At 39.1% G+C, this 26436-nt stretch overlaps 2 protein-coding genes across 9 annotated transcripts in view; one reads left to right on the top strand and one right to left on the bottom strand.

The window, feature by feature from the left end:
* Positions 1 to 26436, bottom strand: part of LOC105485209 (neurofibromin 1) — a 291308-nt gene that overhangs the window by 83723 nt on the left and 181149 nt on the right. The gene's annotated exons all lie outside the window — the stretch shown is intronic.
* On the top strand, positions 20093 to 22260 carry LOC139359547 (uncharacterized). Its single transcript, XM_071082664.1, has 2 exons — positions 20093 to 20151; positions 20930 to 22260. Exon 2 carries the CDS (start codon positions 20936 to 20938, stop codon positions 22085 to 22087), a length of 1152 nt encoding a protein of 383 aa, XP_070938765.1. The 5' UTR covers positions 20093 to 20151; positions 20930 to 20935; the 3' UTR covers positions 22088 to 22260.

Genomic DNA, 26436 nt, shown 5'->3' with positions numbered 1-26436 from the left:
CAGACTGAGGACTAAGGCTAGGCATGGGACAGATCTTGACACTCCAAATGAAACCACACTGGAACTCCAACTAAAAGATAATCACTGAGAAATTTTCTACAAATATGAAAGTTAGCCACCTTATGAATTAGTAACAAACATAATAAACAGCCACAAGGCAGCAAAAGAAGTCCTGAAACAGGATAGATTAAAATGCAAGATAGGAAAACTGAGATGGATGAGACACAAATGTGGTATTTAATTTGTGAGACGTAAGGCAGAATCTCATTTCAAGCGTTTCTAGAGGTGGGAAAAAACTATAGAAAGGAATTTTTATGTTCCTTCATAAAAACTTTTAAAAATTCAGATAGCCTCCTTTGCTGGTTTAGGAACATTTCTACTGAGAGAGAGAAAAGTAACAACATTTTAATGTGGTTTTTTTTTTTTTTGCTTTTTAAAGACCAGGATTATGGAAAAATTACCATCAAGCTTCAACAAGAGAGTCCTCTTTTACGCTGTCTAGTACAGTGGCTCTTGAACATTTTCTGCCCTAGCAAACCTGATTGGCTCACTGTGTCAGGGAATGTCACCATGAAGAAACAGGATTATTTGAAAAAGTACCCTAAATGATTTTAAAATGCATTACCTCTCTATATGGGGAGGCTATCTCCACTCCCTCCCAAACACTGATTAGTACCTTCACCATCCATGATAGGGACTAATTGCTTAGATAATCCCTACTCTACCATATACTTGTGTATTATTTAAAAAAACATATACACCGACTTCCACAGAAAGTAGTTTTTTTTTTTTTTTTTTTTTTTGAGACGAAGTCTAGCTCTTATCCCCTAGGCTGGAGTGCAATGGCGCAATCTCGGCTCACTGCAACCTCCCCCTCCCGGGTTCAAGCAATTCTCCTGCCTCAGCCTCCCAAGTATCTGGGATTACAGACACCTGCCAACACACCCGACTAATTTTAGTATTTTCAGTAGAGATGGGGCTTCACCATGTTGGCCAGGCTGGTCTCAAACTCCTGACCTCAGGTGATTCGCCTGCCTCGGCCTCCCAAAGTTCTGGGATTACAGGCATGAGCCACCGTGCCCGCCCAGAAAGTAGGTTTCTTAGAGGTAACTGTCTTTTCCTCTGAGGATACCAAAAATTCAATGCTGTCTTAGAATTTTTAGGGAGAAAACTAATAAGAAAGTCAAATTACGGACTACTGCATTAGGAGCACCTATGGATTATGTCAACCCTACAGACATGTCTGCAAAATGCATAGTCTAACTTGGTAAATTTACAAGTACAATATATGTCAACTACTCAGACTCTAGGTCCTTAGACAGAAGTATTATCTAGCCTTAAAGTAAAGTTGACCCTAGAACAACATGGGCACACTTATACATAATTTTTTTCAACCAAACGCAGATTGAAAGTATAGTATTTGTGGGATGTGAAACCCACACACTGTATAAATAGGTTCCATAAGGAAGCACATTCCTCAGGGCCGATTTTGGGATTCGAATATGTGCAGATTTTGGTATACACAGGGGTCTGCTAACCAATCCCCGAGGTATACTGAGGGAAACTATAATTAGATAGTATTCCCTTCCAAAGAAATTGTATTCTTATTATTAACAGAAAAAGGCTCATTATTTGCCACTAAGTACTACTATATTACTGGCTCCAGAAAAATTTCAAAATGTATTAGTCCTCAGCATCTATCTCTCAAGCACATCAAATATGTATGCATATGTGTACAGATATACACATACCTATATACACATATATCTATATCTATCTCCACCCATCCATCCCTAAGGCTTGGCTCTACTTTACAGGCAATTTGCCTCTGCCACTTCTCAGCTGTATGACCACAGACAAGTTATTTCACTGCTCTAAGTCACAGTTTCCTCATCTATAAAATGGGGTAGCAGAACTCACAGTGTTTTATTTTTTCTGAAGATTAAATAACATAATTCACATAAACCCTTCAAAGTGTCTTGGCTCACCTATATTCCTAGATGCAGTAATGTTGTTGTTGTGAGGATTATTATGACATCTGTATGTCCAAACCCAATGCTATGAGAAATTCCCATATATGGAAACATTTCAGCTCTACATACTGAAAGCAAGGGAATGCAAGGATGTGCTTGCTTTAGTCTCTTCTCTGCTAGAAACCAGGTTTAGATCAGTGAAATAGGGACCCAGAAGAAAGTCAGAAAGACATTCACTTATCACAGCAGAATGAGAAGATGTCTTCTATGGCTAACTTAAAAGATCACAAATATGTGCTATTCAGTATCTTCCATAATGATGCTATCAAACAACAGCAAATTCCTTTAATCCCAAAAATGTCAGACAAGAGTTAACCTAAAATCTTTCATAAAATTATTCCTTATAAAATATATTTTAAGAACTAGATAAAAGAATGTATTACACACTACCACCCAACATCTTGTTGGTGAAGAGTAACTTATATTTCTATTAAAATCACAATCAAAACAAGGATGCCCACTATTGCCAATCTTTTTAACAATATTTGGGAAATTTCAAAACAAAAAAACCCAGAAATAACAGATATTGGCAACAAATAATTAGAAAATTATGGGAAAAAATATACAATGTCAAGAAGTAACATTAACATGAAATATGCAGGATCAAAAGGGAAAAATCTGAAAAATATTAATGAGAAGTATAAACTAAGACTTGATGCAGATGACAAACTAAGGTCTCTCCATTCATTCATTCTTTCACTCAACAAATATTTAGTCAGCACCTGGAACATATCGAACACTAAGGTACAGAGGACTTCAGTGGGATGCTATAAAGTTACAATTATTTCTAGTATAGTTTATAGATTAAGGCAATTCTGAAAAATATTCCAATGAGAAACATTTTGGAACCTTAAATCCACTTAGAAACATAAGCAAGAATAGAAAAAGAAGTAAACACTACAGTTATATTAGCTTATTTATTTATTTATTTCATACAGAGTCTTGCTCTGTTACCCAGGCTAGAATGCAGTGGTGCGATCTTGGCTCACTGCATCCTCCACTTCCTGGGTTCAAGCAATTCTTCTGCTTCAGCCTCCTGAGTAGCTAAGACTACAGGTGTGTGCCACCACGCCCGGCTAATTTTTGTATTTTTAGTAGAGATCGGGTTTCACCATGTTGGCCAGGCTGGTCTTGAACTCCTGACCTCAGGTGATCTGCTTGCCTCGGCCTCCCAAAGTGCTGGGATTTCAGATGTGAGCCACCATGCCCAGCCGATATTAGCTTTTCTTGAGACAGAAACATATATCAGCCATAATAATTAGGACAGAATGATAGTGGCATAAAAATAGAAAGATAACCACAATACAGAAACAACAGCACAATGAGAGCGCAGGTACACAGAAGAACTGAATATGTGACCAAGCTTTACTTACTAGCTGTGTCACTTCAGCAAATTAGGTTTCTGTGCCTCTATTTCCTTACAGGGTTGTTGTGAGAAGAAAATGAGAAAATACAGATAAAGTGTTTAGAACACTGCCTAGCACATAGTAAATTCTCAAACATTGTTTGCTGTGGAAAGAAAAATCAGAAACCAAAGGGGAAGAGAAATACTCAATAAATGAGATGAGGAAATTGGAAAAAAGTTCAGTTTAACACTCACTTCATGTGATACACTGAAAAAGTGAAAGAAAACATGAACAAGGAAGTCATAAAACCAGCAGAAGAATTTAAAAATATTTGTAAGTCTTCAGGTGGAAGGCTATTTAATTATAAAAAAAAATCACAAAGAAATTATCAACAGATTGGTCTATACAAAATCCCCATTATGCTGAAACAACCAGCCTGATAAAAATATTCAAATAAAATGGTGTAAAGGAGGTTGTTAATCAGGAGCTCATAAAATTGATGAGAAAAAAATCTTAAAATTCGCAATAAATAAACGGGCAAAGGACATAAAAAGAATGTTTACAAGATATGAAACACTATGATTAATATATGGGAATATGGCCAACCACATAATTGAGAAAAGCAATAAAAATGTGATATCATTTTTCACTATTAAAATAGCAAGCAAGTAAAAAAAAATAAAAACCAACGATGGGGAAGGTAGAATGAAATGGCCATGTTCACATATTGGCACAATTCTTTGGGAAAGCAATCTGGCAATGAAATTTAAAAAACGTAAGATATTTTAACTTTTGTCTACAGTATTTAAAATTTTGCCTATAGGTAAATCACAGCATTCTTTCTAACAAGAAAAACGGAAACAATGATAAATATCCACTATTGGGAAATTAAGTAAACGATGACCCACTGACCAGAATATGTGGCCAATAAAAATATTTATGAAGAGTTTTTTAAAGTGTGAAATGTGGGAAATGCAAATATTAGAAAAATAAGAAAAAATTACAGGACATAGAGCCATGTATTAAAAAGTAACAAAAAGAAACATGCCAAAATGCTAATACTGCAGACCAAGCATATATTATTACCTGCCTTGTCCTTGAAATAGCCAAGAGTTCTAAGAAAAGAACTATTGAAATGTTTGTCTAGGGCATCCAGACTGAGTAAAAAAATAAGAGAAGTAAGAAGACACAAATGAACTGTGTACCAACCTTTCCCTTTCAATAATTTCTCGTATCTCAGAATAAAATCTAAATTCTTAATATGGTTTACTGCATGATCAGGGTCTTGCTTCCCTTTAGAGTATCATCTTAAAATTTTCCAGCTCTCTAACATTTTATAGTTCAAACAAACAAAATATCCTCTGCCCCTCAATCACCATGTTTCGTGTCACTAGGCTTTCAGAGAAGCTGCATGTCCTCTCTTCCTCTTCTTGCCCTCTCAAACCCTACTCATCCTTTTGATTTCAGCTTAGACATTCACTTGCCCCTAGAAGTTTGGTTTTTTTGACCATCTTTATCCGCGTTTATAAATAAAAGAATGAATTAACATAGATCAAAGATGTGACTAGTGGACTAACAATGACCTACTTAGGTCAGACCAAGTCAAACCTGATAGCTTTTTCTAGAGTCTAAGGTTCTTTCATTTATTTCAAAGTTACAGCTTCAAAGTCCTGAGAAAAGAGTGATCAAAGAAAAGGTAAGAATGAGGGAGGATTTGGCTAGGCTACTACTAGTCATATAAGAAACTAGTTCTGGGTCAGGCACCATGGCTCACGCCTGTAACCTCAATAATTTGGGAGGCCAAGGTGGGCGGATCATTTGAGGTCAGGAGTTCGAGACCAGCCTGGTCAACATGATGAAACCCTATCGCTACTAAAAATATAAAAATTAGTTGGCCATGGTGGCAGGCACCTATAATCCTAGCTACTCAGGAGACCGAGGCAGGAGAATCACTTGAACCCGGGAGGCGGACGTTGCAGTGAGCCAAGGTCACGCCACTGCACTCCAGCCTGCGTGACAAGAGCAAGACTCTGTCTCCCCCTCAAAAAACAAACAAACAAACAAACAAACAAACAAACAAACAAACAAACTAGTTCTGGGCAATGTGGAGTTACCTTTGGAACAATTCTAGAGAAAGGTTAATTCTGATACCTGTGAACAATTCAGTATAGAAAATTGTTCGAAGGAAGTTAGCAGAGAAGTAGAAACAAATGTCACCTTAAGGTGTCACTAATGTGTTAAGCAGATTAATACATTTCACACTTAGAAAACTGTGGTGCAAAGTGAGGTCTTTAAGAAGTTCAACTTTTAAGAAATGCCAGTTTGGTTCAATAGCCCCAACTTCATTAAACATATTTAAGAGCCAGGTGAGACGCATGCTCAACACACCCATTTATCCTTATCTAAAAAGCCTGGCCTGAGATTCTCAATCTAAATTTCTGGAAAGTTACTGATGAGCCCAGGAGCAGTGGCTCATGCCTGTAATCCCAGCACATTGGGAGGCCAAGGTGGGCAGATTGCTTGAGCTCTGAGCCCAGCAAACCCTGTCTCTATAAAAAAAAATACAAAAAGTAGCCAAGTGTGGTGGCATGTGCCTGTAGTCCCAGCTACTTGGGAGGCTGAGGTGGGAGGATGGCTTGAGCCCAGGAGGCAGATGTTACAGTGAGCTGAGATCATGCCACTGTACTCTAGCCTGGGTGACAGAGCCAGACCCTGTGTCACACACACACACACACACAAAGTTACGAATGAGATCAAAGCACAGAAGTTAAACATACATACACACTCACTAAAAACAGGAAAACTGCTTTGCTCCTGTCTGATCAAAATAATTCTAACTATATTGGTGGTTTAATAGCAAAGCATGACATAAAGTTTATCACTTGTGTGTGTTTTTACCTTGGGCAAGTGATTAAATGTGTCCTCTGATAAAAAATATGGTTAAGAACATATATTCCAGAGGTGTTTTAAGGAATAGATTAAAACACGTATATTAAAGCACTTTGTGGGTGCTATATAGCCATTTTAATGATTACTATCCTTTGTACAAGAGATTCTTGGATAATTAACAAGATTAGAAGTGAAAATGACTGAAACAGTAATAGTAAATAGTTTCCCATATATCCGACATCTTCAGTTATGCTTCAAATAATTAATTTACAAGGTTTGCTATTTATCCCCTGAAAAAAATTATTTAGCAGTAAAAAATTAGATGTCTGAATATTTCACAGATACCAGAAGGCTAAAGATCAATAAATCTAATTAAATACTCACACCAGGAAATGCAGTTTTTCACTTTGTATTATTTTGTTGCCCATAGTCACAGGTGAAACATGCTAAACGCTTCTGGAAGGCTGATGGAATTCGCATGTCAAATGCTTGCCTCAACAGAAAATAAACTAAGACTTAATGGCTTTTCATTGAGAAAGAAGAAAAACAAAACATAAATAAGGGAAGACAAGGATGCCATACACCACAATAACCACTGTAAAAGCCCTAATTTGCCATCCAAAGCCTCAGCGACCACTATCACATTTGAGATATTATGTAGTGTAAGAGTAACTGGCATACAACCACATCCATTTATGAGTTCTATTATTTAGACATTAAATACTCAGCTGTATTTCCTCATACCAATGATAAATAATCTAAGAAAGCAAACAATTGTTTAAAAACAGTTTCACCTATTTATAGGATCTAAAATTTCCTCATGGTATGGCTTTTCCACAAGATCACAGGACATTTTTTTTTTTGCTTTAACAAAATATACTTGGATAAAGTATTATGAGTCTCTTGCCTCGACTTTAAATTCTACAAAAAAAGGTGCAGGTCATTAAATATGAGCTTAGAGACACCTTGTAAAAGCTAAAGTCTCTTTAAAACATATTAAAATAGGCTGGGCGCAGTGGCTCACGCCTGTAAGCACTTTGGCCAAGTGCTGGCCAAGACGGGCAGATTACCTGACGTCAGGACTTGGAGACCAGCCTGGCCAACAGGAGAATAACCTGTCTCTACTAAGAATACATAAATGAGCCAGGCATGTTGGCACACACCTGTAATCCCAGCTACTCGGGAGGCTGAGGCAGGAGAATCACTTGAACCCAGGAGGTGGAGGTCGCAGGGAGCCGAGATCGCTCCACTGCACTCCACCCTGGGCAACAGAGCAAGACACCGTCTTAAAACAAAAAAAAAACAAAAAAGCATATTAAAAGTATCAAGGAATCACTTGAAATTAGTAAAAAAAAAATTCATATATTAACTATGAGTTGACTATAAACTGATTTTAAATTTAAACATAAATGTCATACATGATACACCTCATTTTCTGTATATTTCTTCAAAGTAGTCATGTTGGATCGCTATACTTTTACTCCAATGATACCATCACTACTGAAAACAACTCCGGGGCCGTTCCTTTCAAATACCACTAAGAGCTAGTTTACAAGTTATATAACAAAACTTTTTTTTTTTTTTAAGACAGGGTCTCACCGTCACCCAGGCTGGAGTACAGCCTTGACCTCCTAGGCTAAAGTGATTCTCCAGCCTCAGCCTCACAAGCAGCTGAAACTACAGGCTCTCGTCACCACTCTCTACTAATTTTTTACACAGAAGGAGTTTCATCATGTTGCCTAGGTTTGTCTCAAGCTCCTGGGCTCAAGCAATCCACCTGCCTTGGCTTCCCAAAGTGCTGGGACTACAAGTGTGAGTCACCATGTCCAGCAGAAAAACCTTATCTTAAACAAAAAACAGTATCACTAAACGTGACATTTTGTCTTGCTTATCAAAAAATTTCAAGTGTGAAGATCACATTCTACAAGAATGTATTTCAGACTTTGACAACACTTCCAAAAAATTATTTCCCTAAAATGTTGTGCTCAAAGGTGGCACAGTTTGAACTCAGCGCATTACCTCCAATGGTGACTCTTCTGAGATGAACAACGTTCATTTGGATGCATTTATTCTTACATGCTTGTTTCAGAATTTTTCCACTTTGTCTTTAAAAAAAAAAAAAAAAAAAAAAAAAAAAAAAAAAAAAAAAAAGAGTCTCACTCTGTCTTGCCCAGGTTGGAGTGCAGTGGTGCAATCTCGGTTCACTGCAACCTCCGTCTCCCAGGTTCAAGCGATTCTCCTGTCTCAGCCTCCCAAGTAGCTGGGACTACAGCCATGTGCCACCACACTTGGCTATTTATTTATTAAGATGGAGTCTCGTGCTGTCACCCAGGCTGGAGTGCAGTGGTGTTATCTTGGCTCACTGCAACCTCTGCCTCCCGGGCTCAAGTGGTTCTCCCGCCTCAACCTCCTGAGTAGCTGGGATTACAGGCACGCACAGCATGCCCAGCTAATTTTTGTATTTTTAGTAGAGATGGGGTTTGCCATGTTGGCCAGGCTGGTCACGAACTCCTGACCTCAAGTGATCTGCCCGTCTCGGCCTTCCAATGTGCTGGGATTACAGGCGTGAGCCACCACGCCCTGCCTCCACATTGTTTTATAGACTTAAACTTCATAATTATATCTCAATGGATTATTTCCTTTGAGGATTAAACACTTAAACTGAAATAAATGAACCACAGTTGATTCAAGAAAACAACTTTTGGCAAGGCACAGTGGCTTATGCCCGTAATCCTAGCACTTTGGGATACCAAAGCAGGTGGATCACCTGAGGTCAGGAGTTCCATGAGACCAGCCTGGCCAACCCCATCTCTATAAAAAAATACAAAAATTAGGTCAAGCACGGTGGCTCATGCCTGTAATCCCAGCATTTTGGGAGGCCAAGGCAGGCAGATCACTTCAGGTCAGGAGCTCAAGACCAACCTGGCCAACATGGTGAAACCCCATCTCTACTAAAAATAAAAAACTTAGCTGGGCATGGTGGCACATGCCTGTAATCCCAGCTACTCAGGAGACTGAGGCAGGGGAAGCGCTTGAACCTTGGTGGGGCGGAGGTTGCAGTGAGCTGAGATCTCACCATTGCACTCCAGGCTGGGTGACATAGTGAGACTTTATCTCCAAAAAAAAAGAAAAAACAAAACAAAAATTAGCCAGGTGTGGTGGTGCATGCCTGTAATCCCAGCTACTCAAGAGGCTGAGGCAGGAGAACTGCTTGCTTCCAGGAGGCAGAGTTTGCAGTGAGCAGAGAGTGCGCCACTGCATTCCAGCCTAGGTGATAAGAGTGAGACTTGGTCTCAAAACAAACAAACAATAACAAAAATCTTTTTACAGAGCAACAAATGGATTGCAACCACTATCATTTTTTGTATGTGTCAAGTCATAACCACCATATTATTCAGAATGTATCAATCACTAAATCATCTTTGTTGTACAAGGCAAAGACTTGCTTTACGACTAACACCCAGGACCACTTTACTTATATAAACCAAGTTATCAGAGAAAACAAAACCACTCAAGAAATCTTTTGGCTCAATTCAATATTCCAATTCCAATCACAAGTATTAAATCAAGTCTTTTTCCTTCAAACTGTAGTCATGTAGGTCTATAATTTAAAAGGGTAATTAGGCCCGGTAAGGTGGCTCATGCCCGTAATTCTAACACTTTGGGAGGCCAAGGCGGATCATTTGAGTCCAAGAGTTTGAGATCAGCCTGGGCAACATGACAAACCCTGTCTTTACAAAAAAAAAATACAAAAATCAGCTAGGCATGGTGTTTCTAAAAAAACAAAAAGCAAAAAAACAAAAATTAGTCTGGCATGGTGGTGTACACCTATAGTTCCAGCTACTCAGGAGGCTGAGCTGGAAGGATCACTTGAGCCCAGGGAGGCTGAGGCAGTAGTGAGCTGTGATTGCACCACTGTACTTCAGCCTGGGCAACAGAATGAGACCCTGTTCCAAAAAAACAAAAACAAAAATACTAGTAATTAGTTTGTTTTGTTTTGTTTTTGAGACGGAGTCTCACTCTGTCACCCAGGTTGGAGTGCAGTGGCACAACCTCGGCTCACTGCAAGCTCTGCCTCTCAGGTTCATGCCATTCTCCTGCCTCAGCCTCCTACGTAGCTGGGACTACAGGCGCCCGCCACCACGCCCGACTTTTTGTATTTTTAGTAGAGACGTGGTTTCACCATGTTAGCCAGGATGGTCTCGATCTCCTGACCTCATGATCCACCCGCCTCGGTCTCCCAAAGTGTTGGGGTTACAGGCGTGAGCCTGTGTCCGGCCTTAGTTTTAATACTATCATTGAATGATTACATACAAAACGTAGATTCTCTGTATATCCAAATAAAGACATCTAAGACCTGGAAGTTAAAGTTCAAAGTGTGAACAGAAAATTTATGCTCCAAGATGGTCATTGTTAAACAGTGGTTTAACAATGTTAATGTTTCTATGGTTTATGTTTCTATGGTTTAGAAAAGGAGGGATTTATCAAAATTCGTCTAGAAAGACAATACCAAGTGTTGGGTGAAGATGTACAGAAATTGGAACTCTCATTCACTGCTGGGGACAATGTAAAATAATGCAGCTACTTTGGAAAATCATTTGGCAGTTCCTCTAGAGTTAAACACTGAGGTACCATATGGTTCAATTTCACTTCTAGATATATATCTAAAAACACTGAATGCATATATCCACACAAAAACTTACATATTATATGATACAATAGAATATTATTCAGCTGTAAAAAGGGATAAAGTTCTGATACATGCTACAACATGGATCAATCTTGAAAACATTAAAGTAAAAGAAGGCAGTCACAAAAGAGCACATATTATATGATTCCACTTATATGAAATATCTAAACTGTGCAAATTCATAGAGACAGAAAGTAGATTAGTGGTTGCCAGGGGCTGAGGTGGGGCAGGAGGAAAGGGGAGTGACTGTTGATGGCTATGGGGTTTCTTTTTGGGGTGATGAAAATGTTTACAATTAGATAGTGGTAATGAGTGCACAACTCTGAATATGCAAAATTGTATACTTAAAAAGAAAGTTTTTTTTTTTTGAGACAGGGTCTCTCTCCATTTTCCAGGCTAGAGTACAGTGGCTTGATCTTAGCTTGCTGCCGCCTCAACCTGCTGGGCTCAAGTGATTCTCCCACCTCAGCCTCCTGAGTAGCTGGGACTACAGGCATGAACCACCACATCCAGCTAATTTTTGTATTTTTTTGTAGAGGCGGGTGTGGCTGGTCTCAAACTCCTGGGCTCAAGTGACTCTTCTACCTCAGCCTCCCAAAGTGCAGGGATTACAGGTGTCAGCCACTGTGCCCAGCCAATTGTACTTCAGAAAGGGTGAATTTCATTTCAATGAAGCTTTTTTTTTTTTTTTTTTAAACTTGCCTAGAGGAGTCAGAGTCAGGTTATCAAGATGGGTATTAAATGGAAAAGATAATGTCCCATGATAAAGGAAGGGCATTCAAACCAGATGGAAAGAGTATGTAAAAGTAGAGAGGCATGTGAGCATGTCAGGGCATGGCATAGGGGGCAATGGTGAGACGGTCAGCATAGCTGAAGTACATAGTAGTTTAAAGCGTCCTTCTACAGACATTACCAAACACTATGATGATTTAAGATGATTAACCAGTCTTCTATTATTCCATATAAATGATCAATTGAGACAAATGGTTTTAAGACTTTTTTTCCTACTATTATAGTAGAGATAATGTACAAAACATTCATTTGTCATTCTGAGCTTTTTGGGCAGACTTTGTGGCTTTGCCAGCTCCTAGAGTCTTCTTGGATCAACTGCCCTGATGATACCCTCAACAATGTATCATAAACACTTCCCTGATAATAGTCCAGAAGTTCACACAGGCTTACTTGGAATCACATCACAACGACAGTAGAATAATCAGATTTTCAGAATACAAGGTCAGCATCTAGCCTCTTACCAAAATGACTTTTGATCTGCTTTGGCTCAGCAATTGTGCAAGTTAGGTGAGCAGTATAACAGATTATGAAGAGACTTGTATGAGACGCTAAAAAATATTTTTATAAGCCAGTGGGGCTTTTTGAAATGTAGTACATATATGATTGGGTGCTACATGAAACAGGCATTTCATAGTTCTGTATTTCCTTTTACTGTTAACTTTTGTTGGTTTTCTAGCTATGGCTATCAATATTGATTTTCCATTTACAGTATAAATTTTCCTTTAAGAAAAAAAGTCTATAGAAATACTGAATAGATAATATAGATGGTTATGAAGAAATGGCAAAAAAAAAAAAAAAAAATCCCCAAAGTGGTACATGAATGTCTTAAGCATGAAAACTTAGCTAAAAGGAGCACATAAAGATTTCACCTGGAAGTGAGATGGTCACAATTCAGAGAGATGATTCTGGCAGTAATGTGTAAGATGAAGGTGATGGGGTAAAATACCAGTGACAAATACTCCAATTAGGAAATTGTTGTAATAGCCTAGACCAGAGGTCTGCAAAGTATGGCCCACTTGCAATATCCTGCCCACAGCCTGCTTGTGATCTGTTTTTGTATGGCCTCCAGGCTAAGTATGGTTCTTACTTTTTTTTTTTTTTTTTTTTTTTTTTTTTTTGAGACAGAGTCTCACTCTGTCACTCAGGCCGGAATGCAGTGGCACGATCTCAGTTCACTGCAACCTCTGCCTCGCAGGTTCAAGCGATTCTCCTGCCCCAGCCTCCTGAGTAGCTGGGATTACAGCACAAGACACCACGCCCAGCTAATGTATCTTTAGTAGAGACAGGGTTTCACCATGTTGGCCAGGCTGGTCTCAAACTCCTGACATCATGATCCACCTGCCTCAGATTCCCAAAGTGCTGCAATTACAGGTGTGGGTTCTTACATTTTTAAAGCATTGTTTTTTTTAAAAAAAAAATAAATAAAAAATAAAAATAAAAATAAAAAAAACTTTATATGGGCTATAAAGCCTAAAATGTTTACTATTTGGTCCTTTACAGAGAAAGTTTGCCACCCCCAGCTTGGACAACTGCTGAAGCTACCAAATAAGTTTGTAGCATGACAGTGAAGCATAAAACACAATTTCTGAAGCAGAATCAACACGACTTAATGACTAATCAGATACATGTGGTAAGAGCAGTTAAAAATTAAGATTCTGTAAACTCAGACAGATAGGGATACTGTCAGGCCTCTGAGCCCAAGCCAAGCCATCACATCCCCTGTGACTTGCACATATACGCCCAGATGGCCTGAAGTAACTGAAGAATCACAAAAGAAGTGCAAATGTCCTGCCTTGCCTTAACCGATGACATTCCACCACAAAAGAAGTGAAAATGGCCGGTCTTTGCCTTAAGGGATGATATTATCTTGTGAAATTCCTTTTCCTGGCTCATCCTTGGCTCAAAAAGCTCCCCCACTAAGCACCTTGTGACTCCGACTCCTGCCTGCCAGAGAACCACCCCACTTTGACTGTAATTTTCCTTTACCTACCCAAATCCTATGAAACGGCCCCACCCTTATCTCCCTTCGCTGACTCTCTTTTTGGACTCAGCCCGCCTGCATCCAGGTGAAATAAACAGCCATGTTGCTCACACAAAGCCTGTTTGGTGGTCTCTTCACATGGATGCGCATGACAGATACTATCATCCAAGAGAAGAAAACAGAAAGGAGAGTATCTTTTTAAAATTAAATCATTTTTCTTTGATTATGAAAAATAAGTGACAACAAGCCAAAATTAGATAACAGACTTACAGTATTATACCATTAGGAAGACAAACTTGCTCAAAGATGGGCATTCACCCTGAGAACCTGTGTTTCATAACTAAGGAGAAATGTGTTCTTTTTCCTATATTAGATTTCTAAAATGAAGAGGCTGACATTTTACTATTGAAGAGAATCATGCTTATATACATTCTAGAAAGTACTCACAATTAGGCCTATTATAACAATGTCCTTTTTGCATATCTATTGTTCACAAAACTTCCAAATAGTTTCTTCCTTTTTTTTTTTTTTTTTTTTTTTTTTAAGAGACCGGAATTCTTTGTTGCCCAAACTGGATTCTGGGCTCAAACGACCCTCCCACCTCAGGCTCCCAAGTAGCCAGGATTACAAAATAGTTTTTTGAAAAACAACTGTCTACACTAAAAGTCCACTTTTCAGTGCTATATACTACTAAAATGTTTTAAATGTTCTACTTTTAAATATAGGTTAAAAACCTAGTAGCATAAAAATTTTAATCCTGAAAACCTGAATTGCTTTCAGAAGAGATCAGGTGCATTCAGGGTGGTATGGCTGTAGGCCTGAACTGCTTTCAGAAATAACCAAACATACATAAATTCATTTCAAAACACAATTTTTTTGAGACAGGGTCTCGCTCTGTCCCCTTAACCGGATGAACTGCAGTGGAGGGAACATAGCTCACTGCAACCGTGAACTCCTGGGCTCAGGCAATCTTCTTGCCTCAGCTTCCCAAGTGGCTAACACTACACAGGTGTGTGCCACCACACCTGGATAATTTTTTAAAAAATATATTTTGTAGAGACAGGGTCTCATGCTGTTGCCCAGGCTGGTCTCAAACTCCTGGTTTCAAGTGATTCTCTTGCCTTGGCCTCCTAAAGCACTGGGATTATAGGTATGAGCTACTGAAGCTGGCCTCATTTCAAACTTTAGAAGTCCTATTTAAACAAGACATGAAGGCCAGGTGCGGTGGCTCACACCTGTAATCCCAGCACTTTGGGAGGCCGAGGTGGGCAGAACACCTGAGGTCAGGAGTTCGAGACCAGCCTGGCCAACATGGTGAAACCCCATCTCTACTAAAAATACGAAAATTAGTAGGGTGTGGTGGTGGGTGCCTGTAATCCCAGCTACTCAGGAGGCTGAGGCAGGAGAATCACTTGAATCCAGGAGGCGTAGGTAGAAGTGAGCCGAGATCACGCCACTGCACTCCAGCCTGGGCAACAAGAGCGAAACTCCGTCTCAAAAAAAAAAAAAAAAAATTGTAAAATAAATAAATAAATAAGACATGAGGCACAGGTGCAATGAGCATAGACATGGCATAAAACTTAATAGGGTTTTCTAAAAAAAAAAAAAAAAAAAAATTGCCAAGGTAATGTCTGTGCAAATATCACTCAAGAAAAGATCTCTGTGTTCTTTTCATGGAAAAAAAAAATATATATATATCCAAAAAGACCAAAGAAAAAAATTACAGAAGGGAAAACTGGACCTGTTTCTAAAGTAAAATATTAAAACTGTGATTTGAAATTCTCAAGAAAGTGTTGTATGAAATTTATGATCATTCTCATGATTTTCAGAAATTACTTTTTTCCATTTTCTTAAGAATTTTGGAAGAATCAATACGTGAGGGAAGACAGTTCTGGAAACATTTCAAAAACAGATCAACTGAAAGTAGCAATGTAAGTATATAAAGAAAGACACTATTTTTAAACTTAATTTTTGCTTTTTAGAGACAAGGTCTTGCTTTGTTGCCCAGGTTAGGGTATCCATAGCTCACTGTAGCCTTGAATTCCTGGGCTCAAGCAATCCTCCTACATCAGCCTCCTGAGTTGCTGGGACTATAGCTCACATCCCACCATGCCTGGTTGATTTTAGGAAGATGATACAGTGTACATACTGTTTGTAGCAATTAAAGTTCTAGCAGGAAACAGGTGGCACATTCAAATTGAGATATTAGAGATTATGTATAAAGGAGAAGGCAGGTTTTAAGGAAACTCTAAGAGACAGTGTGATACTACACCTAAAGTAGTGAGTGCAGGAAGCAGTTAGCAAAAAGTAGACGCAGAGTAGGTTGTGTGGAGAGGGTCACCCAACAAAAACCATACTGCGTGGAGGGATGCAGCCAGCCCACAGGGACCCTACAGAAAGGGAGCCAAAAATATATACATCCTATCCTTACTCTCTTTCTTCCCTCCAATCTTCTGCTTGTATTCCCTATGGGCCAGCTGAAAGCCAGAGAGGAGAGGAGCCCAAAGATACCCTCTGCACAGAGCAGGGTAAAGAACAGAGTGGATTTGAAGAGGCAAAGGCAAAATGTCCAGCATGTAATTATGTTAGTCAGCACAAACTAATTTCTGTCACAAATAATCCCAAAATATTACTGGCTAGGACAACAAAAGTTTATTTCCCTTAGATCATGTCTTCTAATGGTTTTACCATCTTCTAGGGTCTTGGCGACCCCCTCCACTGAACCGTCTGTTTCTAGTAGGTGTTGACAGAAGAAAGCAAGAATGGAAGATTGGTGAGAAGTTAAGACATCAGGCTTAAAAATGATATACAGTTGACCCCTAAACAACACGGGTTTGAACCGTGCTAATCCTTCCACCTCTGCCAGCCCAGGGACAGTAAGACCAATCCCTCTTTCTCCTCTACCTACTCAACATGAAGATAATGAGGATGAAGACCTTCATGATAATCCACTTCCACTCAGAGAATAGTAAAAATATTTTCTCTTCCTCATGATTTTTTGAGCTATATTTTCTTTTCTCAAGCTTATTTCACTCTAAGAATATAGCATATACACCATTAACTTACAAAACATGTTAATCTGTTTATGTTATCAAAAGGTTTCCGATCAACAGTCTGTTAGTAGTTAAGTTTTTGGGGAGTCAAAAGTTATACGTAGATTTTCAATTGTGTGGAGATTCAGTGCCCCTAACCCCAGTGTTGTTCAAGGGTCGATTGTACATCACTGGAACTGACATTTTAGTGGCCAGAACTCAGTCAGACGGTACCACCTAACTATCAGAATGCTAAGAGTGGCATGGTGCTGTGCCCAGAAGGAAGAGGAACATGAATATGCTAAGTACTACTCTTATCATGTATTATGTAACACTCCAGTAAAAACTGGAACAGCACCCCAAAATCAATCTCATCAATATTTCTGCAGTGAAACATTTACTATCCACACTAAGTGAAACAAATAAAGATAGCTAAAAACCTCACACCAATGCAGATAAGGCATTTGCACCAAATAAATTGTGGTGTCAAACTTTTTTATTTTTGATAAAACTTAAAGTTTTTGGAGGATTTTTGGATTTCAGATTACAGACAAGGGATTATGTGCATTATGATCCACATTGTACAAATGAAGAAATCCTCTCAAAACAGCAGCCAGGAAAGTAGAGATGAAAGTTAAACTCAGGCCTATGTCTTCCAAATTTATAATAATGTGAAGGGAAAACTGCAAATAACCAAGTAACTCTTACTTTAGACATTAATTATGCCAGCCCTCCGACATGGTGAAACAGGAGGTATTTCAATGAATTCCAATACTTACTGTGTCCTTTTTTTTTTTTTTTCTTTTTTTGAGATGGAGTCTTGCTCTGTGCCCCAGGCTGGAGTGCAGTGGTGTGATCTCAGCTCACTGCAACCTCCGCCTCCCCGGTTCAACCAATTCTCCTGACTCAGCCTCCCGAGTAGCTGGGACTACAGGTGCGTGCCACCTCGCCCGGCTAATTTTTTGTATTTTTAGTAGAAAAGGGGTTTCACTGTGTTAGCCAGGATGGTCTCGATCTCCTGACCTCATGATCTGCCCACCTTGGCCTCCCAAAGTGCTGGAATTACAGGCATGAGCCACTGCACCTGGCCCTGTATCCTATTCTTTATAAGCACTCGATATTTCAGAAGGTAGAGGGAATAGAAGGAATAAGAGGTGGTATCTTACCACAAAAAAGCCAGAATATGGTGGAAGATTTAGTTTCTTTAGTGAAAAGGAGACTCTGATAAGTATAAAATACTAAAATGACTGATTCTGATGTGAAGAATTAGGGAAGGATCCTATAAAAGGTGATGACATGAGTGGAACTTGAAGAAACAACACAATTTTGAATGAGGAAAGTACAGTAGTACCCCCTTAACTGTGGGGGATATGTTCCAAGACCCCTCAGGGATACGTGAAACCAGAGAATTACTGTATTGAACCCAATATATACTATTTTTTTTCCTATACATAAATACCTGTGATAAAGTTTAATTATAAATTAGGCACAGTAAGAGATTAAAAACAATAAAATAAAAGTTATAGCAATATACTATAATAAAAGCTATGTGCACATGGTCTCTCTCTCAAAATATCTTATTGTACTATACTCGCCCTTCTTGTGATGATGTGATATGACACAATGCCTATGTGGTAAGATGAAGTGAGTTGACTGATGCAGCACTGTGACATAGTGCTGGGTTATTAACCTTCTCATAATACATCCAACTTATGAATTGTTTATTTCTGGAATTTTCTATTCAGTATTTCCAGGCCATGGTGGACCATGGGTAATTGGAACTATGGAAAGTGAAACTTAGGATAAGAGGGGCTATTACTATACTTTGGGCGAGTTGAGGAGGCTGCACAAAGATACAAAGTTGGTAGGTATTTGAAGACCCGAATAACGGCAAATTGATTTTTGTTTGTTTGGGAGCATTTGAGTACTAAATAGAATTTAAATTTTACTTAATCATCATCAAGAGGCCTGGGGAGCTTAAGAGAAATAAGAAAGAGAAGATAATGAGAAACCCAATGTTGGAGAAACATTTGGCTAGGTGATGATACAATTAACCAAGAGATTATGAGAATAATATATGTAGATACAAAAATAGGAAGCAGAAAATGCTACCTTTTGAATTTTAAACAAGTTGAGACTGAGGTATTTGAAGCATCAATAAAGAGTTGTGTAAGTGTAGTACTCAAAAGATCAGGATTAGAAAAATAAAGTCACAGTTTGCTCAAGTTCGAAACACTACTATTACTATTATCAACTATATGCCCCTAAAGAAATCCACAGAATGAGCAAGTGAGCAGAGAGAGGACAATGACAAACTCCTGTAAATTACTGTGGTACTCTGATTCATAATATCTACTCTGGTTGCCAAGAAACTTTTTTTGTTTACTTCTTAGATCTGACCATATTAACCTCCGGTTAAGTGAAGTTATTATATGTACCACATAAATAAGATTTACCAAGCATGGTTCTATTCATGGTTTATTCATTCAGGGGAAAAACGATCTTCATAGCACAGTAAAACAAGCAAGGAACATGTACCGGCTTGTATTTCTGCCATTTATGTTGTAATTTCCTTGTATGTCAACACCATTGTTCACAGCCCTGCAATTTTTAAAGTATGCTGGCCAATGTGATGAAAACATTAGCACAATACAACTCAACTTCCCTATATGCTAGTTATCATGGAAAACTCTTGGCTGACCAAAAGACAAAACTCCTTTAAAAAATTTACTTTATGCACTTCAAGGTGAGTGGTTTAATACATTAAAAAACCAAACACAAACACACAAAAGTTTGTAAACTTGGTATGAAAAAGTATCACTTTCATATGTAGTCCTTTTCTTAAGTTTCGTATTAATGAAGTTTAACTTCTTTTCCAAGGTTACTTTATTTACCAAAAATTAAATACCTGAAATGTTATATTACTGAATTATTTTTTAAACTTCAAAATAACCATGGGTAGAAACTACCCTATGTTCTAAGAAAAAAGCAGACACCTTTAATACACTTACTTGGTTTAAAATCATAATAATCACAGCAGGCAAAACAGTAAATTCATGTAGTTAGAGTCAATCCAGTGAAGCAATTCATTAATGTATACATGGATAAGAGAAATAACAAATGCTATTCACTGGATTCTTTAAATAAGCAAGCAGATTTTAGAACTTTATTTGAATTCTTTAATCTCTGCCAAAGTCTATCTGTTTATGCGTAGTTGTCTGGAAACACTCAGTTGGATACTTCCAAAGAGCAAATGGCAGGTCAAGTTTAGAACACGTGACTTCCTCACTAATTATATTTAAATAGAATGTAGTGAGTGAGAAATCAGATTCCCCATAGACACTGGAGAAAGACTGAATTCTTACTCTTCAAAGAAAAATATCAAAAGGTAACATTAATTTGAAATGTTCTCAATTACATATTAGAGCCAAATGCAACTTTTACTATATATGTTAAGAGTTTTACAGTTAAAATTTGGGCTTTAAGTCACAGACTTAAGTTCTAGCTTGGGTCATTTTTAGATATGCACCCTCAGACAAGTTATGTCCCTTGTCTGAGCCCATTTACAAAATGAAGGAGTTGGTTTTGTTCATTTCTAAACCTTAAAACTATGAACTTACTAGTTTTTTGTTGTTGTTTTAACGAAGAAAATCTCATCCCAGCACTGGGGAAATCCTATGGTTTAACCTCTTTAGTCTCTGGAGTAAATATTTAGAAGTAATATCCTAATTTGTGACCTAAACTAAAACCTTAAATTGTTGGAATAAAGGTCATAAGAAAATTTCATTATTTCTTTTGTTGCTCTACTGTCCCAAATTGTCTCTCAGCCTTTGCCCCTACCCTACTCTATACTGATCTCAAGCCCCCATATTTATTGTATTGAATGTCTAGTGTTTTTTTTCCTTTTTTAAATAGAAAAATGCCAGTTAAGCTCTTTTTTAGTCTTTGGATTGTTTTTGCCTTCAGCTGGTAGCCCTCAATAGAAAATAGGTCTTCTGTCAGCAGATGTTGACAACAAAGAAAGGGAAGCTTTTTATTTGTTCACTAACAGTGAAAAAGCAAACATTTACATAACACAAATGTACTGATAAACACAATTAAGGATATATGCTTGCCTATTTGTGATCCATGTGTTCAATTAAAATTATCTAATTACTGTGAAACAGAGGAGGATGATGTTCAAGCTATCACTGATCGGCCTGCTCTTCATGTTTGTTAACATTCCGGGAACAACTTCAACATCAACAACCTCAAATTCTATGGCAGTATCCAGTACCGCATCAAGCCTGAATACCGGGACGAGCACCAATCCCAGAATGAACACCAATCCTGGGACAAGTCCAGATCTCAAAATGACCTCGAGTCCCAAGATGACTCCAAATTCCAACACAAGTCTGAATACAGCAGTGACCCCAAAGACAGCCACAACTATGAATATGAACACTGTGACAAATGGTAGCACCAATCCCAGAATGAACCCCAATCCTAGGACAAGCCCAGATCTCAAAATGACCTCGAGTCCCAAGATGACTCCAAATTCCAACACAAGTCTGAATACAGCAGTGACCCCAAAGACAGCCACAACTATGAATATGAACACTGTGACAAATGGTAGCACCAATCCCAGAATGAACCCCAATCCTGGGACAAGCCCAGATCTCAAAATGACCTCGAGTCCCAAGATGACTCCAAATTTCAACACAAGTCTGAATACAGCAGTGACCCCAAAGACAGCCACAACTATGAATATGAACACTGTGACAAATGGTAGCACCAATCCCAGAATGAACCCGAATCCTGGGACAAGCCCAGATCTCAAAATGACCTCGAGTCCCAAGATGACTCCAAATTCCAACACAAGTCTGAATACAGCAGTGACCCCAAAGACAGCCACAACTATGAATATGAACACTGTGACAAATGGTAGCACCAATCCCAGAATGAACCCCAATCCTGGGACAAGTCCAGATCTCAAAATGACCTCGAGTCCCAAGATGACTCCAAATTCCAACACAAGTCTGAATACAGCAGTGACCCCAAAGACAGCCACAACTATGAATATGAACACTGTGACAAATGGTAGCACCAATCCCAGAATGAACCCCAATCCTGGGACAAGTCCAGATCTCAAAATGACCTCGAGTCCCAAGATGACTCCAAATTCCAACACAAGTCTGAATATAGCAGTGACCCCAAAGACAGCCACAACTATGAATATGTGCACTGTGACAAATGGTAGGACCATACTCAATCCAATGGACAACGTTCACTTTATTTTCTATGTAATATTTTTGCTGTTTTGTGTACACTTGCACTCGGGCTGAAGTGAACTTCAACTGCCTGCATTCTTATCTCAGTTTCTTATTATCTGCTGAATGACAACCATGCTAGGAAAATATCATTTATTTCAACTTACTACTTAAGAAATTATTAACTTGATTTGTTTTTTTGCAAATTATAATTGTGTAAGTTCAAATATTAACTTAATATGGTGGTTTCCTTCCATATGAAGAAAGTATGTACTTACTACCTTATTATTAAATGCTGAAAGAAGCAAAATACCATGTTTGCCTTTTAAATGGTTGCAAAACTGAATTGAAACTCAGATATTTATATTAAAGGTGTAAGAGAAGAAATTATTTAGGTGGGGGGTGTGTGTGTGTGAGAGAGAGCACACACATGACAGTGAGAAAGCGAGTGAGAAACAGAGAGATGAAGGATAGGGGATAGGGGATGGGGGTGTGGGATAAGGAGTGGTATGGGGGAAGCTGTCTTTGTATTTCATTTTTATTTTTATTTTTTTGAGACAGAGTTTCACTCCTTTTGCCCAGGCTGGAGTGCAATGGCATGACCTCAGCTCACTGCAACCTCCACCTCCCAGGTTCAAGCAATTCTCCTGCCTCAGCCTCCAGAGTAGCTGGGATTATAGGCGTGCACCATCATGCCTGGCTAATTTTTTGCATTTTTAGTAGAGGGGTTTCATCATGTTGGCCAGGCTGGTCTCAAACTCCTGACTTCAGGTGATCCACCAGCCTTGGCTTCCCAAAGTGCTGGGATTACAGGTGTGAGCCACCATGCCCGGTTTATATTTTACTTTTTGTTAAATAGACAAAAAATGCTAATCTGATTAAAACTAAAGTGCTTTACAAAATAACACATTCATCTGAACATATTTCATGAATGTGTTAATAGTAATATGTCATTTCGCTAAGAAAAGGTGCCAATTCTGCTAACCTTTGTAATGTATAATGATATTGCGCCAATGACAAGATTATCTTATATTGAGTAAACTCTTGTCTTATGTTTCAAAAAACCATTTGTAAATCAGATGCCTGGAATTGAGAACTTATTTTCCCCAGAGTAATATATCTCATAACTGTTGGTTAGGTTTTCATGCTCATCTACAAAGATTTACCCAAGCATAAAATTATAATAGTAATAAGCATGTGATTAATAGTGCATTTGTTAAGAGCTTTGACTTAGGTTTGAAATCTACATCTGATTCTTACTAGTTGTGCTACCATGGATTAAATACATGACCCAGTGAGATTCCCAAACAAACTTTAGTTATAAACGAATCACTTGCAATGCCTGTTAAATATATAAATAAGGCCCTGCCCCTGAGATTTTGATTTGGAAGTGGGGCTGCAGATATGTTTGTTTTAATGTTCCAGATCATTCTGATAGCCAGGTTTGGGTTTCAGTTTATATGCACATCAATTAATTGTTAATAATATCTCAGAAGGTTATTATGTGGATTAAATGAGAAATTATGTAATATGCAGTTTCCTGATGCAGGGAAAGCACTTAGGAAATGTCAGCTATTATCATTGTTTACTACTACCACCCAAAAAGCAATTGCCAGGTATCACAATATTCCTAAGAGGAAAACTCTTCTTTGTAACTTGGGTTTTGTGTTTTTTTTTTTTAATTTATTCTTTCAGACAGGGCCTCATTCTGTTGCCCAGGCTGGAGTACAGTGGTGTGATCTCAGGTCACTGCAGCCTTGACCTCCTAGGCTCAAGTGATCCTCCCACCTCAGCCTCCTGAACAGCTGGGGCTACAGGTGTATGCCACCACGTATGGTTGATTTTTGTATTTTTCTGCAGTGACAGGGTTTCACCATGCTGCCTAGGCTGATCTCAAACTCCTAAGCCCAAGTGATTTCCCCGCCTTGGCCTCCCAAAGTGCTGGGATTACAGGTGTGAGCCACCACGTCCAGCCACTTTGGGGTTTTATATTTTTAATTATTCTTACAAAAACAATATATGCTCCTGGCAAGCCAAACAACATAGAGATAAATAACAGAAATATTAAATTGGTCCTCTATCTCCTCCAATCACACTTCCGAGATAAGCAATGTGAACAGTTAATATATATAATTTCATACATTTCTCAGTCTATACATACACATGTGCAGGTACACACACACATTGTCGTCTACCTTGTAAGGTAAGTGTCAGAGTCATCTTTCTGGGCCTTTTAAAAGCTGGATGTAGAGGACTTCTGCTAGTTCTGCCTGTCCAGCATCCATTTTTCCTCATTCTGGTAACAGCAATTCAATTTTCCTTTGTGAAAACCCTGCCCCTATGCCCTCCTTTTAGTTCATGCAATTTGGATAGGGCTGGCTTTACCACTGCATTCCAGGAAGGGGCACATGATCCAGGTCTAGATAACCAAGAAATTCCATCCCCTTTGCCATAGTGACTGCCTTAGGAATCGGCATGTAACTCACACCAAGCCAGTAAGACCAACCACTTTTGCTGAAACCACAAAACTGAGAAAGAGGTGTTTTTCCACTGGGATTGTTAAGCTGGGAGAACACAAACCATTACTGGCCAAAACTTGGGAGGAGCTGCTTGGGAATAAAACCGACACAAAGAAAGTAGAGTTAAGAGCCAGAGAAGACAAATGTTCTGCAGATGATATTGTTCAAAGCTCTGCATCTAGTCATGCAAGAAACTAGTACATCTCTTGATTTTCTTAGGCATATGAGTCAGTAAATTCCTTTTTGGCACACATAAATTTGAATTGCATTTCTGTCACTTTTAACAAGCAAAATCAACACATTGCATTATTCCCTAATATAAATGTATCATCATTTATTCAACAATCCCCCTTTCGAAACACAGCTCTATTGTTTTCCTTTTTGTTGCCACTGTATAAACAATGTTGCAACAATATCCTCGTATTATGCTACTTTACCACAGGGCAAGAGCGTAAGTATATAGGATGGAATAGAAGGAAAAGATTAGAAAAGTAAATTAGGGGCCGGGCGCGGTGGCTCAAGCCTGTAATCCCAGCACTTTGGGAGGCTGAGACGGGCGGATCACGAGGTCAGGAGTTCGAGACCATCCTGGCTAACACGGTGAAACCCCGTCTCTACTAAAAAAATACAAAAAACTAGCCGGGCGAGGTGGCGGGCGCCTGTAGTCCCGGCTACTCGGGAGGCTGAGGCAGGAGAATGGCGTAAAAACCCGGGAGGCAGAGCTTGCAGTGAGCTGAGATCCGGCCACTGCACTCCAGCCTGGGCGACACAGCGAGACTCCGTCTCAAAAAAAAAAAAAAAAAAAAAAAAAAGAAAAGTAAATTAGGCCAAAATTACCTTGCATGTTTGACTACAGAACTTGGACTTTATGCAGGGAGTCAATGGGAGAGACAAGCTTTCTACTGGAAACTGGCTCCAGAAGAAATGTTAAGATTACCTAGAAGTAGTCATCTGGGGATGAAGGAGGAGGAGAAAAATGCTACATTAGTATAGGTAAGACACAGTGAGAGTTCCAGCAATGCAGTGGGAGAAAATGGTTTCGAAAGACATTGCCAAGGTACCTAATAGTAATATTAGTCCATTAAGGTCCAACTAAAAAAAAAAAATTAGGCCAGACATTGTGGCTCACATCTATAATCCCAGCACTTTAGGAGGCCAAGGCAGGAGGATTGCTTGAGCCCAGGAGTTCAAGCCCAGCCTGGGCAACATAGCAAGACTTCATCTCTACAAAAACATAAAAAGAAAAATTAGCCAGCTGTGGTGGCGCACACCTGTCTTCCCAGCTACTTGGGAATATGAGGCAGGAGGACTGTTTGAACCTGGGAGCTAGAGGCTACAGTGAGCCATGATAGTGTCACCGCACTCCAGCCTAGGCAACAGAGTGAGACCCTATCTCAAAAACGAAACAAAACAAAAAAATTAAAACACATATCTAAGAACAGCGCCTGATGAAGAAACAGCACTGAGTGTCATTTTTTTTTTTTTTTAAGACAGAGTTTTGCTCTGTCGCCAGGCTGGAGTGAAGTGGTGCGATCTTGGCTCACTGCAACCTCCGCCTCCCGGGTTCAAGCAATTCCCCTGCCTCAGCCTAACGAGTAGCTGGGACTACAGGTGCGCGCCACCATGCCTGGCTAATTTTTTGTGTTTTAGTAGAGATGGCGTTTCATCATGTTGGCCAGGACAGTCTTGATCTCCTGACCTCATGATCTGCCCGCCACAGCCTCCCAAAGTGCTGGGATTACAGGCACGAGCCACTGTGCACAGCCAAGTGGTCACATTTTGAATCACATGACTGCTGGGCCAGGAGCACATACTGGACATAGGGGCAGCCAGAAATCAACTGGCTGGCCAGAACCTAACATTAAAGTTTCTGCCAAGCAGAGATACTTTTTAGCTGAATCATAT

This window comes from Macaca nemestrina, chromosome 17 (assembly GCF_043159975.1).
Source record: "Macaca nemestrina isolate mMacNem1 chromosome 17, mMacNem.hap1, whole genome shotgun sequence".
NCBI lineage: Eukaryota > Metazoa > Chordata > Mammalia > Primates > Cercopithecidae > Macaca > Macaca nemestrina.
The sequence above is the reverse complement of the archived record's forward strand: the minus strand, read 5'-3'. Positions and strand labels throughout refer to the sequence as shown.